Raw genomic sequence first — 14,843 nt, forward strand, 5'->3', positions numbered from 1 at the left:
TGTATATGTGATTGAGGATGAGAGAGTGACTGTGAACGTGTGTGTATATGTGATTGTGTGTGTGAGTGCATATGTGATTGCGTGTGTGTGTATATGTGAGAGTGTGTGTGTATATGTGATTGTGTGTGTGTGTGTATATGTGATTGTGTGTGTGTATATATATAATTGTGTGTGTGTGTATATATGATTGTGTGTGTGTGTATATATATAATTGTGTGTGTGTGTATATATGATTGTGTGTGTGTTTGTGAGTGTATATGTGATTGAGGGTGAGTGTATATATGATTGTGTGTGTGTGTATATATGATTGTGTGTGTGTTTGTGAGTGTATATGTGATTGAGAGTGAGTGTATATATGATTGTGTGTGTGTGTATATATGATTGTGTGTGTTTGTGAGTGTATATGTGATTGAGAGTGAGTGTATATATGATTGTGTGTGTGTGTTTATATGATTGTGTGTGTGTTTGTGAGTGTATATGTGATTAAGTGTGTGTGTGTATGTGATTGTGTGTGAGAGTGTATGTGTGAGAGTGTATATGTGATTGTGTGTGTGTGTATGTGATTGTGTGTGTGTGTGTATGTGATTGTGTGTGTGAGTGTATATATGATTGTGTGTGTGAGTGTATATGTGATTGTGTGTGTGTGTGTGTATGTGATTGTGTGTGTGTATATATGTGATTGTGTGTGAGCGTATATGTGATTGAGAGAGTGAGTGTGATTGTGTGAGGTGCATATTTCGAACCCGCGGTCGCGCCTCCCTCCCTCCCTCCCTCCCTCCCTCCGTCCGTCCGTCCGCCCACCCGGCCGCCGTCACCCCTCCCCCCCCCCCGCCCACCCCCCCCTCCGCTGATCGTTGGGCAATGGCGGCGCCGAGGAGCCACGGCTGAGGGGAGAGAGAGCGAGGGAGTGAAGCAGTGAGAGAGTAGAGAGTAGAGAGGGAGAGGGAGCTACCCGGCTGAGGGGGCAGGCGCCATGTCGGCGACGGCGCGCCGCAAACAGGAGGAGAAGCACCTGCGGCTGGTGCGCGAGATGGGCGCGCGCGCCCCCAACCGCCGCTGCGCCGAGTGCGAGCAGCGCGGGCCCACCTACACTGACATCACCGTGGGGAGCTTCGTCTGTACGTCCTGCTCCGGCATCCTGTGAGTACCCCCCCCCCACAGTGTGGACCCTCCCCCACACCACCCCTCCCCCACACACACAGCGCGGGCCCACCTACACTGACATCACCGTGGGGAGCTTCGTCTGTACGTCCTGCTCCGGCATCCTGTGAGTACCCCCCCCCCCCCCACAGTGTGGACCCCTCCCCACCCTCCCACACACACACAGCGCGGGCCCACCTACACTGACATCACCGTGGGGAGCTTCGTCTGTACGTCCTGCTCCGGCATCCTGTGAGTACCCCCCCCCACAGTGTGGACCCCTCCCCACCCTCCCCCACACCACACCACACCACACCACACCACACCACCCCTCCCCCCACACACACACAGCGCGGGCCCACCTACACTGACATCACCGTGGGGAGCTTCGTCTGTACGTCCTGCTCCGGCATCCTGTGAGTACCCCCCCCCCCCCCCACAGTGTGGACCCCTCCCCACCCTCCCCCACACCACACCACACCACACACACACAGCGCGGGCCCACCTACACTGACATCACCGTGGGGAGCTTCGTCTGTACGTCCTGCTCCGGCATCCTGTGAGTACCCCCCCCCCCACAGTGTGGACCCCTCCCCACCCTCCCCCACACCACACCACACCACCCCTCCCCCCACACACACAGCGCGGGCCCACCTACACTGACATCACCGTGGGGAGCTTCGTCTGTACGTCCTGCTCCGGCATCCTGTGAGTACCCCCCCCCCCACAGTGTGGACCCCTCCCCACCCTCCCCCACACCACACCACACCACCCCTCCCCCCACACACACAGCGCGGGCCCACCTACACTGACATCACCGTGGGGAGCTTCGTCTGTACGTCCTGCTCCGGCATCCTGTGAGTACCCCCCCCCCCACAGTGTGGACCCTCCCCCACACCACCCCTCCCACACACACACAGCGCGGGCCCACCTACACTGACATCACCGTGGGGAGCTTCGTCTGTACGTCCTGCTCCGGCATCCTGTGAGTACCCCCCCCCCCCACAGTGTGGACCCCTCCCCACCCTCCCCCACACCACCCCTCCCCCACACCACCCCTCCCCCCACACACACACAGCGCGGGCCCACCTACACTGACATCACCGTGGGGAGCTTCGTCTGTACGTCCTGCTCCGGCATCCTGTGAGTACCCCCCCCCCCCACAGTGTGGACCCCTCCCCACCCTCCCCCACACCACACCACACCACCCCTCCCCCCACACACACAGCGCGGGCCCACCTACACTGACATCACCGTGGGGAGCTTCGTCTGTACGTCCTGCTCCGGCATCCTGTGAGTACCCCCCCCCCCACAGTGTGGACCCCTCCCCACCCTCCCCCACACCACACCACACCACCCCTCCCCCCACACACACAGCGCGGGCCCACCTACACTGACATCACCGTGGGGAGCTTCGTCTGTACGTCCTGCTCCGGCATCCTGTGAGTACCCCCCCCCCACAGTGTGGACCCCTCCCCACCCTCCCCCACACCACACCACACCACCCCTCCCCCCACACACACAGCGCGGGCCCACCTACACTGACATCACCGTGGGGAGCTTCGTCTGTACGTCCTGCTCCGGCATCCTGTGAGTACCCCCCCCCCCACAGTGTGGACCCCTCCCCACCCTCCCCCACACCACACCACACCACCCCTCCCCCCACACACACAGCGCGGGCCCACCTACACTGACATCACCGTGGGGAGCTTCGTCTGTACGTCCTGCTCCGGCATCCTGTGAGTACCCCCCCCCCCCACAGTGTGGACCCCTCCCCACCCTCCCCCACACCACACCACCCCTCCCCCACACACACAGCGCGGGCCCACCTACACTGACATCACCGTGGGGAGCTTCGTCTGTACGTCCTGCTCCGGCATCCTGTGAGTACCCCCCCCCCCCCACAGTGTGGACCCCACCCCACCCTCCCACACACACACAGCGCGGGCCCACCTACACTGACATCACCGTGGGGAGCTTCGTCTGTACGTCCTGCTCCGGCATCCTGTGAGTACCCCCCCCCCCACAGTGTGGACCCCTCCCCACCCTCCCCCACACCACCCCTCCCCCCCACACACACACACACACAGCGCGGGCCCACCTACACTGACATCACCGTGGGGAGCTTCGTCTGTACGTCCTGCTCCGGCATCCTGTGAGTACCCCCCCCCCCCCCCCACAGTGTGGACCCCACCCCACCCTCCCCCACACACACAGCGCGGGCCCACCTACACTGACATCACCGTGGGGAGCTTCGTCTGTACGTCCTGCTCCGGCATCCTGTGAGTACCCCCCCCCCCCCCCACAGTGTGGACCCCACCCCACCCTCCCCCACACCACACCACCCCACCCCTCCCCCCACACACACAGCGCGGGCCCACCTACACTGACATCACCGTGGGGAGCTTCGTCTGTACGTCCTGCTCCGGCATCCTGTGAGTACCCCCCCCCCCCCCACAGTGTGGACCCCACCCCACCCTCCCCCACACACACAGCGCGGGCCCACCTACACTGACATCACCGTGGGGAGCTTCGTCTGTACGTCCTGCTCCGGCATCCTGTGAGTACCCCCCCCCCCCACAGTGTGGACCCCTCCCCACCCTCCCCCACACCACCCCTCCCCCCCACACACACACACACACAGCGCGGGCCCACCTACACTGACATCACCGTGGGGAGCTTCGTCTGTACGTCCTGCTCCGGCATCCTGTGAGTACCCCCCCACAGTGTGGACCCCACCCCACCCGCCCCCACACCACCCCCACACCCACACCACCCCCACACCACCCCTCCCCCCACACACACACACACAGCGCGGGCCCACCTACACTGACATCACCGTGGGGAGCTTCGTCTGTACGTCCTGCTCCGGCATCCTGTGAGTACCCCCCCACAGTGTGGACCCCACCCCACCCGCCCCCACACCACCCCCACACCACCCCTCCCCCCACACACACACACACAGCGCGGGCCCACCTACACTGACATCACCGTGGGGAGCTTCGTCTGTACGTCCTGCTCCGGCATCCTGTGAGTACCCCCCCCCCCCCACAGTGTGGACCCCTCCCCACCCTCCCCCACAGCACCCCTCCCCCACACACACACAGCGCGGGCCCACCTACACTGACATCACCGTGGGGAGCTTCGTCTGTACGTCCTGCACCGGCATCCTGTGAGTACCCCCCCCCACAGTGTGGACCCCTCCCCACCCCACCCCTCCCCCCACACCACCCCTCCCCCCCCCCACACACACACACACAGCGCGGGCCCACCTACACTGACATCACCGTGGGGAGCTTCGTCTGTACGTCCTGCTCCGGCATCCTGTGAGTACCCCCCCCCCCCCACAGTGTGGACCCCTCCCCACACCACCCCTCCCCCCCACACCACCCCTCCCCCACACACACAGCGCGGGCCCACCTACACTGACATCACCGTGGGGAGCTTCGTCTGTACGTCCTGCTCCGGCATCCTGTGAGTACCCCCCCCCCCCCACAGTGTGGACCCCTCCCCACACCACCCCTCCCCCCCACACCACCCCTCCCCCACACACACAGCGCGGGCCCACCTACACTGACATCACCGTGGGGAGCTTCGTCTGTACGTCTTGCTCCGGCATCCTGTGAGTACCCCCCCCCCCCCCACAGTGTGGACCCCTCCCCACCCTCCCCCCACACCACCCCTCCCCCACACACACACACACAGCGCGGGCCCACCTACACTGACATCACCGTGGGGAGCTTCGTCTGTACGTCCTGCTCCGGCATCCTGTGAGTACCCCCCCCCCCCCCCACAGTGTGGACCCCTCCCCACCCTCCCCCACACCACACCACCCCACCCCTCCCCCCACACACACAGCGCGGGCCCACCTACACTGACATCACCGTGGGGAGCTTCGTCTGTACGTCCTGCTCCGGCATCCTGTGAGTACCCCCCCCCCCCCACAGTGTGGACCCCACCCCACCCTCCCCCACACACACAGCGCGGGCCCACCTACACTGACATCACCGTGGGGAGCTTCGTCTGTACGTCCTGCTCCGGCATCCTGTGAGTACCCCCCCCCCCACAGTGTGGACCCCTCCCCACCCTCCCCCACACCACCCCTCCCCCCACACACACACACACACAGCGCGGGCCCACCTACACTGACATCACCGTGGGGAGCTTCGTCTGTACGTCCTGCTCCGGCATCCTGTGAGTACCCCCCCCCCCCCCCACAGTGTGGACCCCACCCCACCCTCCCCCACACACACAGCGCGGGCCCACCTACACTGACATCACCGTGGGGAGCTTCGTCTGTACGTCCTGCTCCGGCATCCTGTGAGTACCCCCCCCCCCCCCCACAGTGTGGACCCCACCCCACCCTCCTCCACACCACACCACCCCACCCCTCCCCCCACACACACAGCGCGGGCCCACCTACACTGACATCACCGTGGGGAGCTTCGTCTGTACGTCCTGCTCCGGCATCCTGTGAGTACCCCCCCCCCCCCCACAGTGTGGACCCCACCCCACCCTCCCCCACACACACAGCGCGGGCCCACCTACACTGACATCACCGTGGGGAGCTTCGTCTGTACGTCCTGCTCCGGCATCCTGTGAGTACCCCCCCCCCCACAGTGTGGACCCCTCCCCACCCTCCCCCACACCACCCCTCCCCCCCACACACACACACACACAGCGCGGGCCCACCTACACTGACATCACCGTGGGGAGCTTCGTCTGTACGTCCTGCTCCGGCATCCTGTGAGTACCCCCCCACAGTGTGGACCCCACCCCACCCGCCCCCACACCACCCCCACACCCACACCACCCCCACACCACCCCTCCCCCCACACACACACACACAGCGCGGGCCCACCTACACTGACATCACCGTGGGGAGCTCCGTCTGTACGTCCTGCTCCGGCATCCTGTGAGTACCCCCCCCCCCCCCCACAGTGTGGACCCCTCCCCACCCTCCCCCACACCACCCCTCCCCCCCCACACACACACACACACACAGCGCGGGCCCACCTACACTGACATCACCGTGGGGAGCTTCGTCTGTACGTCCTGCTCCGGCATCCTGTGAGTACCCCCCCACAGTGTGGGACCCCACCCCACCCGCCCCCACACCACCCCCACACCACCCCTCCCCCCACACACACACACACAGCGCGGGCCCACCTACACTGACATCACCGTGGGGAGCTTCGTCTGTACGTCCTGCTCCGGCATCCTGTGAGTACCCCCCCCCCCCCCCACAGTGTGGACCCCTCCCCACCCTCCCCCACAGCACCCCTCCCCCACACACACACAGCGCGGGCCCACCTACACTGACATCACCGTGGGGAGCTTCGTCTGTACGTCCTGCACCGGCATCCTGTGAGTACCCCCCCCCACAGTGTGGACCCCTCCCCACCCCACCCCTCCCCCCACACCACCCCTCCCCCCCCCCACACACACACACACAGCGCGGGCCCACCTACACTGACATCACCGTGGGGAGCTTCGTCTGTACGTCCTGCTCCGGCATCCTGTGAGTACCCCCCCCCCCCCCACAGTGTGGACCCCTCCCCACACCACCCCTCCCCCCCACACCACCCCTCCCCCACACACACACACACACACACACACACACACACACACACACACACACACAGCGCGGGCCCACCCACACTGACATCACCGTGGGGAGCTTCGTCTGTACGTCCTGCTCGGGCATCCTGTGAGAACCCCCCCCCCCCCCTACCCACAGTGTGGACCCCTCCCCACACCACCCCTCCCCCCCACACCACCCCTCCCCCACACACACACACACACACACACACACACACAGCGCGGGCCCACCCACACTGACATCACCGTGGGGAGCTTCGTCTGTACGTCCTGCTCGGTAATCCTGTCAGTACCCCCCCCCCCCCCCCACCACAGTGTGGACCCCTCCCCACACCACCCCTCCCCCACACACACAGCGCGGGCCCACCTACACTGACATCACCGTGGGGAGCTTCGTCTGTACGTCCTGCTCGGGCATCCTGTGAGTACCCCCCCCCCCCCCCACAGTGTGGACCCCTCCCTCCCACACACACACAGCGCGGGCCCACCTACACTGACATCACCTGTGGAGCTTCGTCTGTACGTCCTGCTCCGGCATCCTGTGAGTACCCCACCACAGTGTGGACCCCTCCCCACCCTCCCCCACACCACCCCTCCCCCCCCCCACACACACAGACAGCACGGGCCCATCTACACTGACGTCACCGTGGGGAGCTTCGTCTGTACGTCCTGCTCCGGCATCCTGTGAGTACCCCCCCCACAGTGTGGACCCCTCCCCACACCACCCCTCCCCCCCACACACACACACACACACACACACAGCGCGGGCCCACCTACACTGACATCACCGTGGGGAGCTTCGTCTGCACGTCCTGCTCGGGCATCCTGTGAGTACCCCCCCCCCCCACAGTGTGGACCCCTCCCCACCCTCCCCCACACCACCCCTCCACACCACCCCTCCCCCCCACACACACAGCGCGGGCCCACCTACACTGACATCACCGTGGGGAGCTTCGTCTGTACGTCCTGCTCCGGCATCCTGTGAGTACCCCCCCCCCCCCCACAGTGTGGACCCCTCCCCACACCAACCCTCCCCCCCCACACACACACACACACACAGCGCGGGCCCACCTACACTGACATCACCGTGGGGAGCTTCGTCTGTACGTCCTGCTCGGGCATCCTGTGAGTACCCCCCCCCCCCCCACAGTGTGGACCCCTCCCCACCCTCCCCCCCACACCACCCCTCCCCCCCCCACACACACACACAGCGCCGGCCCACCTACACTGACATCACCGTGGGGAGCTTCGTCTGTACGTCCTGCTCGGGCATCCTGTGAGTACCCCCCCCCCCCCCCCACAGTGTGGACCCCTCCCCACACCACCCCTCCCCCCCACACCGCCCCTCCCCCCCACACCACCCCTCCCCCCCACACACACAGCGCGGGCACACCTACACTGACATCACCTTGGGGAGCTTCGTCTGTACGTCCTGCTCCGGCATCCTGTGAGTACCCCCCCCACAGTGTGGACCCCTCCCCACCCTCCCCCACACCACCCCTCCCCCCCCCACACCACCCCTCTCCCCCCACACACACACACACACACACACACAGAGCGCGGGCCCACCTACACTGACATCACCGTGGGGAGCTTCGTCTGTACGTCCTGCTCCGGCATCCTGTGAGTACCCCCCCCCCCCACAGTGAGGACCCCTCCCCACACCACCCCTCCCCCCCACACCACCCCTCCCCCCCCCACACACACACACACAGCGCGGGCCCACCTACACTGACATCACCGTGGGGAGCTTCGTCTGTACGTCCTGCTCCGGCATCCTGTGAGTACCCCCCCCCACAGTGTGGACCCCTCACCACCCCACCCCTCCCCCCACACCACCCCTCCCCCCACACCACCCCTCCCCCCCACACACGCACACAACACGGGCCCACCTACACTGACATCACCGTGGGGAGCTTCGTCTGTACGTCCTGCTCCGGCATCCTGTGAGTACCCCCCCCCACAGTGTGGACCCCTCCCCACCCTCCCCCACACCACCCCTCCACACCACCCATCCCCCCCACCCAGCGCGGGCCCATCTACACTGACATCACCGTGGGGAGCTTCGTCTGTACGTCCTGCTCCGGCATCCTGTGAGTAACCCCCCCCCCCCCCCACAGTGTGGACCCCTCCCCACCCTCCCCCACACCACCTCTCCCCCCACACACACACACACACACACACACACACACACAGCGCGGGCCCACCTACACTGACATCACCGTGGGGAGCTTCGTCTGTACGTCCTGCTCGGGCATCCTGTGAGTACCCCCCCCCCCCCCCCACAGTGTGGACCCCTCCCCACCCCACCCCTTCCCCCACACCACCCCTCCCCCACACACACACACAGCGCGGGCCCACCTACACTGACATCACTGTGGGGAGCTTCGTCTGTACGTCCTGCTCGGGCATCCTGTGAGTACCCCCCCCCCCACAGTGTGGACCCCTCCCCACCCCACCCCTTCCCCCACACCACTCCTCCCCCCCACACACACAGCGCGGGCCCACCTACACTGACATCACCGTGGGGAGCTTCGTCTGTACGTCCTACTCGGGCATCCTGTGAGTACCCCCGCCCCCACAGTGAGGACCCCTCCCCACCCCCCCCTCCCCCCCACACCACCCCTCCCCCCCCCATACACCCACACACACAGCGCGGGCCCATCTACACTGACATCACCGTGGGGAGCTTCGTCTGTACGTCCTGCTCCGGCATCCTGTGAGTCCCGTCCCCCCCACAGTGTGGACCCCTCCCTCCACAGTGAGGACCCCTCCCCCACACCCCCCCCCCCCCCCACACACACACACACAGCGCGGGCCCACCTACACTGATATCACCGTGGGGAACTTCGTCTGTACGTCCTGCTCCGGCATCCTGTGAGTACCCCCCCCCCCACAGTGTGGATCCCCCCCCCACACAGTGAGGACCCCTCCCCCCCACACACAGCGCGGGCCCACCTACACTGACATCACCGTGGGGAGCTTCGTCTGTACGTCCTGCTCGGGCATCCTGTGAGTACCCCCCCTCCCACAGTGAGGACCCCCCCCCTCACACCACCCCTCCCCCCCCCTCCCCCCCACACACACACACACAGCGCTGGCCCACCTACACTAACATCACCGTGGGGAGCTTCGTCTGTACGTCCTGCTCGGGCATCCTGTTAGTACCCCCCCCACAGTGAGGACCCCACACCCACACACAGCGCGGGCCAACCTACACTGACATCACCGTGGGCAGCTTCGTCGGTACCTCCTGCTTGGGCATCCTGTGAGTACCCCCCTCCCCAGTGAGGACCCCTCCCCACCCCCACCCCCCCACACACACACACACAGCGCGGGCCCACCTACACTGATATCACCGTGGGGAGCTTCGTCTGTACCTCCTGCTCGGATATCCTGTGAGTACCTCCCTCCCACAGTGAGGACCCCTCCCCCTACAGTGAGTACCTCCCCCCCCCCCCACACAGTGAGGACCCCCCCCACCCACACACAGCGCGGACCCACCTACACTGACATCACCGTGGGCAGCTTTGTTTGTACGTCCTGCTCGGGCATCCTGTGAGTACCCTCCCCCCCCAGTGCGGACCCCTCCCCCCCCACACACACACACACACACACACAGCACGGGCCCCACCTACACTGACATCACCGTGGGCAGCTTCGTCTGTACGTCCTGCTCGGGCATCCTGTGAGTACCCCCCCCACAGTGAGTACCCCCCCACAGTGAGTACCCCCTCCCCACCCCCCACCCCCACAGACAGCGCGGGCCCAGTGAGTACCCCCCCCCCACAGTGAGTACCCCTCCCCCCACACAGTGAGTACCCCTTCCCCCCCCACAGTGAGTACCCCTCTCCCCAGAGTGAGTATACACACACACACACGCCCACACACGCGCGCACACACACACACCCCCCCCCCTACACCAACATCACCGTGGGCAGCTTCGTCTGCACCTCCTGCATCGTGAGAGTAATGGCGGTGTACAGCGTGGGGTACACACAGTGCGGGGTACAGTGCGGGAGTGGGGCCCACCTACACCAACATCACTATAGGCAGCTTTGTCTGGACCTCCTGCTCCGGCATCCTGTAACAGTGGGTTACATTGTGGAGGTCACACACGGTGTAGGGGTCATGCAGTGAGGGGGTTACGGAATGTGAACAACGCGGGTCCACCTACACCGACATCACTTGGCAGCTTTGCCTGTACCTCCTGCTCCGGCATCCTGTGTTTAATGGCGGGGGAGTTGTGATACAGTGTGGATCACACAGTGTGGACAACGTGGGCCCACCTACACTGTGGGGGTCGGGGGGGGGGGGGGGGGGAAGGTGGGTGGTTACCCTTTGTGTCGGGGGGGGGGGGTGGGGGGAGAGGGTGTCCTATTGGTGCCACCTCTGTGGGAGTAGTGTACCAGGGTGTTACACTGTAAGATGGAGAAGGGTGAAGTCTGATTTAAAACATTGTCTGAGGGTCTCCAGTGAGGTAGATCGTCATTCAGGGCCGCTCTCTAGTTGGTGATGGGATGATTCGGTTGCCTGATAACAGCTGGAAGAAATTGTTCCTGAATCTGTAGTTGTGCGTTTTCACACTACTCTACCTCTTGCCTGGCAGGAGAGGGAGAAGAGGGGGTGTGTGTACCTTTTGCTGTGTCCACAGGGCCTCTGTGTGCTCATGATGCAAGAGATCAAAGTTCTCAATACCACACTGAGCTCCCTGCCTCAAGTGGTTGTGGGCCAGGATCTACCAAGGATCATTAGGGAGGCAGCAATTCGTCAGGGGGGGGCATTGGGCACATCATCAAATCTTTCTCTTCGTCAACTTGGTAATCTCTTCCTGCTGCTGAATAGAGCTTCAGCATGGAAACATGCCCTTCAGCCCACTGAATCCACGGCGACCCTACATTCACCTGTTCACGCTAGTTCTACGTTATCCCAGTTTCAAGTCCTACACACTTGGGACAATTTGCAGAGGGCCAATTACCAACAAGACTGCACATCTTTGGGATGTGGGAGGAAACCGGAGCACCCAGGGAAAACCCACGCAGTCGCAGGGAGAACGTCCAAACTCCGTAGACAGGATGGAACCTGGGTCTCTGGCGCTGTGAGGCAGCAACTCTACCGCTGCTCCACCGTGTCTGCTGTTGGGCCCGTGAATGTAATGGCCTACTGCGGATACCTGTTGAGTCTATGATTTTGCACGGTTGCCTGCCTGAGCAGTGGCTCCAAAGATGAGGGATCCATGTTTTCCAGCATCCTTACTGTCGGAGGGAAGCGTAATGCATAGAATTCTACCACATGGAAACAGGCCCTTCGGCCCAACATGCTAATGTCGACCAAGATGCCCCATCTGCACTTGTCCCGCCTGCCTACGTTCAGTCCCATATCCCTCTATATCCTTCCTATCCGTGTACATGTACCTGTCTCAACTACCGCCTCTGGCAACGCATTCTATATACCCACCACCCTCCGTGTGGAAAGAGTTGCCCTTCTGGTTCCTTTTAAATCTTTCCCCCCTCACCTTAAGCCTATGTCCCCCTGGTTCTACGCTGGGTAGGAGACTTTGTGCGTTCACGGTTTATACACCTCTATAAGATCACGCCTCATCCTCCTGCGCCCCAAGGAATAGAGTCCTAGCCTGCCCAGTCTCTCCCTATAGCTCAGGCCCTCATCCTCGAAAATCTTCTCTGCGCCCTTTTTCAATGGGGAAGGATTGGTAAAGGGATATTGTTTTCACTATTCTCCCAACTGCTGCAGTGAACTGAGACATGGGAGGCTTGGAGTGGGTTTCCCAATGTGCACAAACACTTGGGCAGCATAATGCCGCAGCGTTCGATCTACACCCTCACAGCACAGTGACCCAGGTTCGATCCTGACCACGGGTGCTGTCTGAGAGAGAGAGGGGGTAGTAGTCACATCCAAAGTGTGTGGCTTTTGCATTATTGGGCACTGGGTAACCACTGTACAGGAAGGGCACGTGGCTAAGAGTACAAATGCATCGTAGGGTTTGCAGGAATGTGCACATAGCAAGTTGGGGAGTGCAAGTTGGGGTGGCACAGTGGCGCAGCGGTAGAGTTACTGACTTACAGCACCAAGAACCCGGGTTTGATCCTGACCACGGGTCCCTAGTGTGTATGATTGTACTTGTGTATTGGATGATTGTTGGTCGGCGTGGTCTCGGTGGGCTGAAGGGTCTGTTTCCATGCTGTATGTCTAAAGAATGCTTGAAGGGATCACACAAGATGCAGGGAGTGTGTATATGGAAAGTACAGATAATGTGTACACTATAAGTATATGGAGATTATAAACAGGGAGTGTGCCTAATATCCAATGTTTTGATTTTATATGCTGTGAACAAGTAGTAGTAGTAGTATACAGTGTACTGAGTAGAGGAATGCAGTGTGCAAGGAGTGAGTATAATTACTCCTTGCACACTGCATTCCTCTACTCAGTACACTGTATACTACTACTACTACTAGTGAGTATAATTACTCACTAAAGCAGTCTGAAGAAGCTTCCCAACCCAGATCCAGCACCTCATATTTCGCCTGGGCAGCTTGCAGCCCAGTGGTATGAACATTGACTTCTCCAACTTTAGATAGTTCCTCTGTCCCCTCTCTTCCCTCCCCCTTCCCAGATCTCCCTCTATCTTCCTGTCCACCTATATCTTTCCTTAGGCCTGCCCCCACTGACATCAGTCTGAAGAAGGGTCTCGACCCGAAACGTCACCCATTCCTTCTCTCCTGAGATGCTGCCTGACCTGCTGAGTTACTCCAGCATTTTGTGAATAAATACCTTCGACTTGTACCAGCATCTGCAGTTATTTTCTTATATTCCCAACCCAAGACATCGCCTGTTGCTGTTCCCCGAGAGATGCTGCCCAACCCGCTGAGTCACACCAACACTTTATGTCCTTATTTGTGAAGCAGCATCTGCAGTTCGTTGTTTGTATGAGTGCAATTACTTGTTGTACTTGTGTATGGCTTGATTGTACATGTGTGTAGTATGATTTGATAGTTCAGTCGTATTCTATTGTCACATGGGCCTAGGTATAGTGAAATCCATTCTTTTTGCACACAGCTCAACAAATCCTTACTATACATAGGCAAAATCATACTTTTGTACTTAAGAATGATTTGTGTCAGAATAATAGAGTGTAAGAATAATAGATTCGAGTTGACTAGGTAAAACACAAACAGTTGTGTATTTTGGTACACATGATAGTAACAAAACCAATGGCAATGGTGGTACAGTTAACAAAGTGGCGGAGAATGTGCTGAATATGGAGTACAGGGAGTATTGATTATACAACAGGCAAGAGAAAGGTGTGGGCGAAATACTGCAGATGGACACAAAATGTTGGAGTAACTCAGCGGGACAGGCAGCATCTGGAAAGAAGGAATGGCGACGTTTTGAGTCGAGGCCCTTCTTCAGACTGTCCCGCTGAGTTACTCCAGCATTTTGTGTCTGTCTTCAGTGTAAACCAGCATCTGCAATTCCTTCCTACACAGGCAGTATACTGCAGTGTTCTGGGCAGCATATAACTTTACAGGGAATGGTAAATCTATTTGTATCTAACCCCCCCCCTAGTCTATGCAATGCACTTTTGCTAAGACTGCATTCCTCTCCCCAATTGATTCCATTACATAGTATAAGAAAATAACTGCAGATGATGGTACAAATCGAAGATATTTATTCACAAAATGCTGGAGTAACTCAGCGGGTCAGGCAGCATCTCAGGAAAGAAGGAATGGGTGACGTTTCGAGTCGAGACCCTTCAGACTGATGTCGGGGGGCGGGACAAAGGAAGGATATAGGTGGAGACAGGGAAGATAGAGGGAGAACTGGGAAGGGGAGGGGAAGAGAGGGACAGAGGAACTATCTAAAGTTGGAGAAGTCAATGTTCATACCGCTGGGCTGCAAGCTGCCCAAGTGGAAATATAAGGTGCTGTTCCTCCAATTTCCGGTGGGCCTCACTATGGCACTGGAGAGGCCCATGACAGAAAGGTCAGACTGGGAATGGGAGGGGGAGTTAAAGTGCTCGATCAAGAGCAGGAGCTGAGACTTTACACTATTGAAGGAAGCTGAAGGACAATCTAGTGCTGGCA

The 14,843-nt window shown here is 61.0% G+C and overlaps 1 protein-coding gene across 3 annotated transcripts in view; it reads left to right on the forward strand.

The window, feature by feature from the left end:
- Window positions 1-843: 843 nt before the first annotated feature.
- LOC144609225 (arf-GAP domain and FG repeat-containing protein 1-like) overlaps window positions 844-14,843 on the forward strand; it is a 128,022-nt gene continuing 114,022 nt past the window's right edge. For all 3 annotated transcript variants that reach the window (XM_078427644.1, XM_078427646.1, XM_078427645.1), the window contains exon 1: window positions 844-1,140. In XM_078427644.1, the coding sequence (XP_078283770.1) occupies window positions 974-1,140 (167 nt within the window). In that variant the 5' untranslated portion in view covers window positions 844-973. The remainder of the gene's footprint in view (window positions 1,141-14,843) is intronic.

This window comes from Rhinoraja longicauda, chromosome 34 (genome assembly GCF_053455715.1).
Source record: "Rhinoraja longicauda isolate Sanriku21f chromosome 34, sRhiLon1.1, whole genome shotgun sequence".
In the NCBI taxonomy this organism is placed as follows: domain Eukaryota; kingdom Metazoa; phylum Chordata; class Chondrichthyes; order Rajiformes; family Arhynchobatidae; genus Rhinoraja; species Rhinoraja longicauda.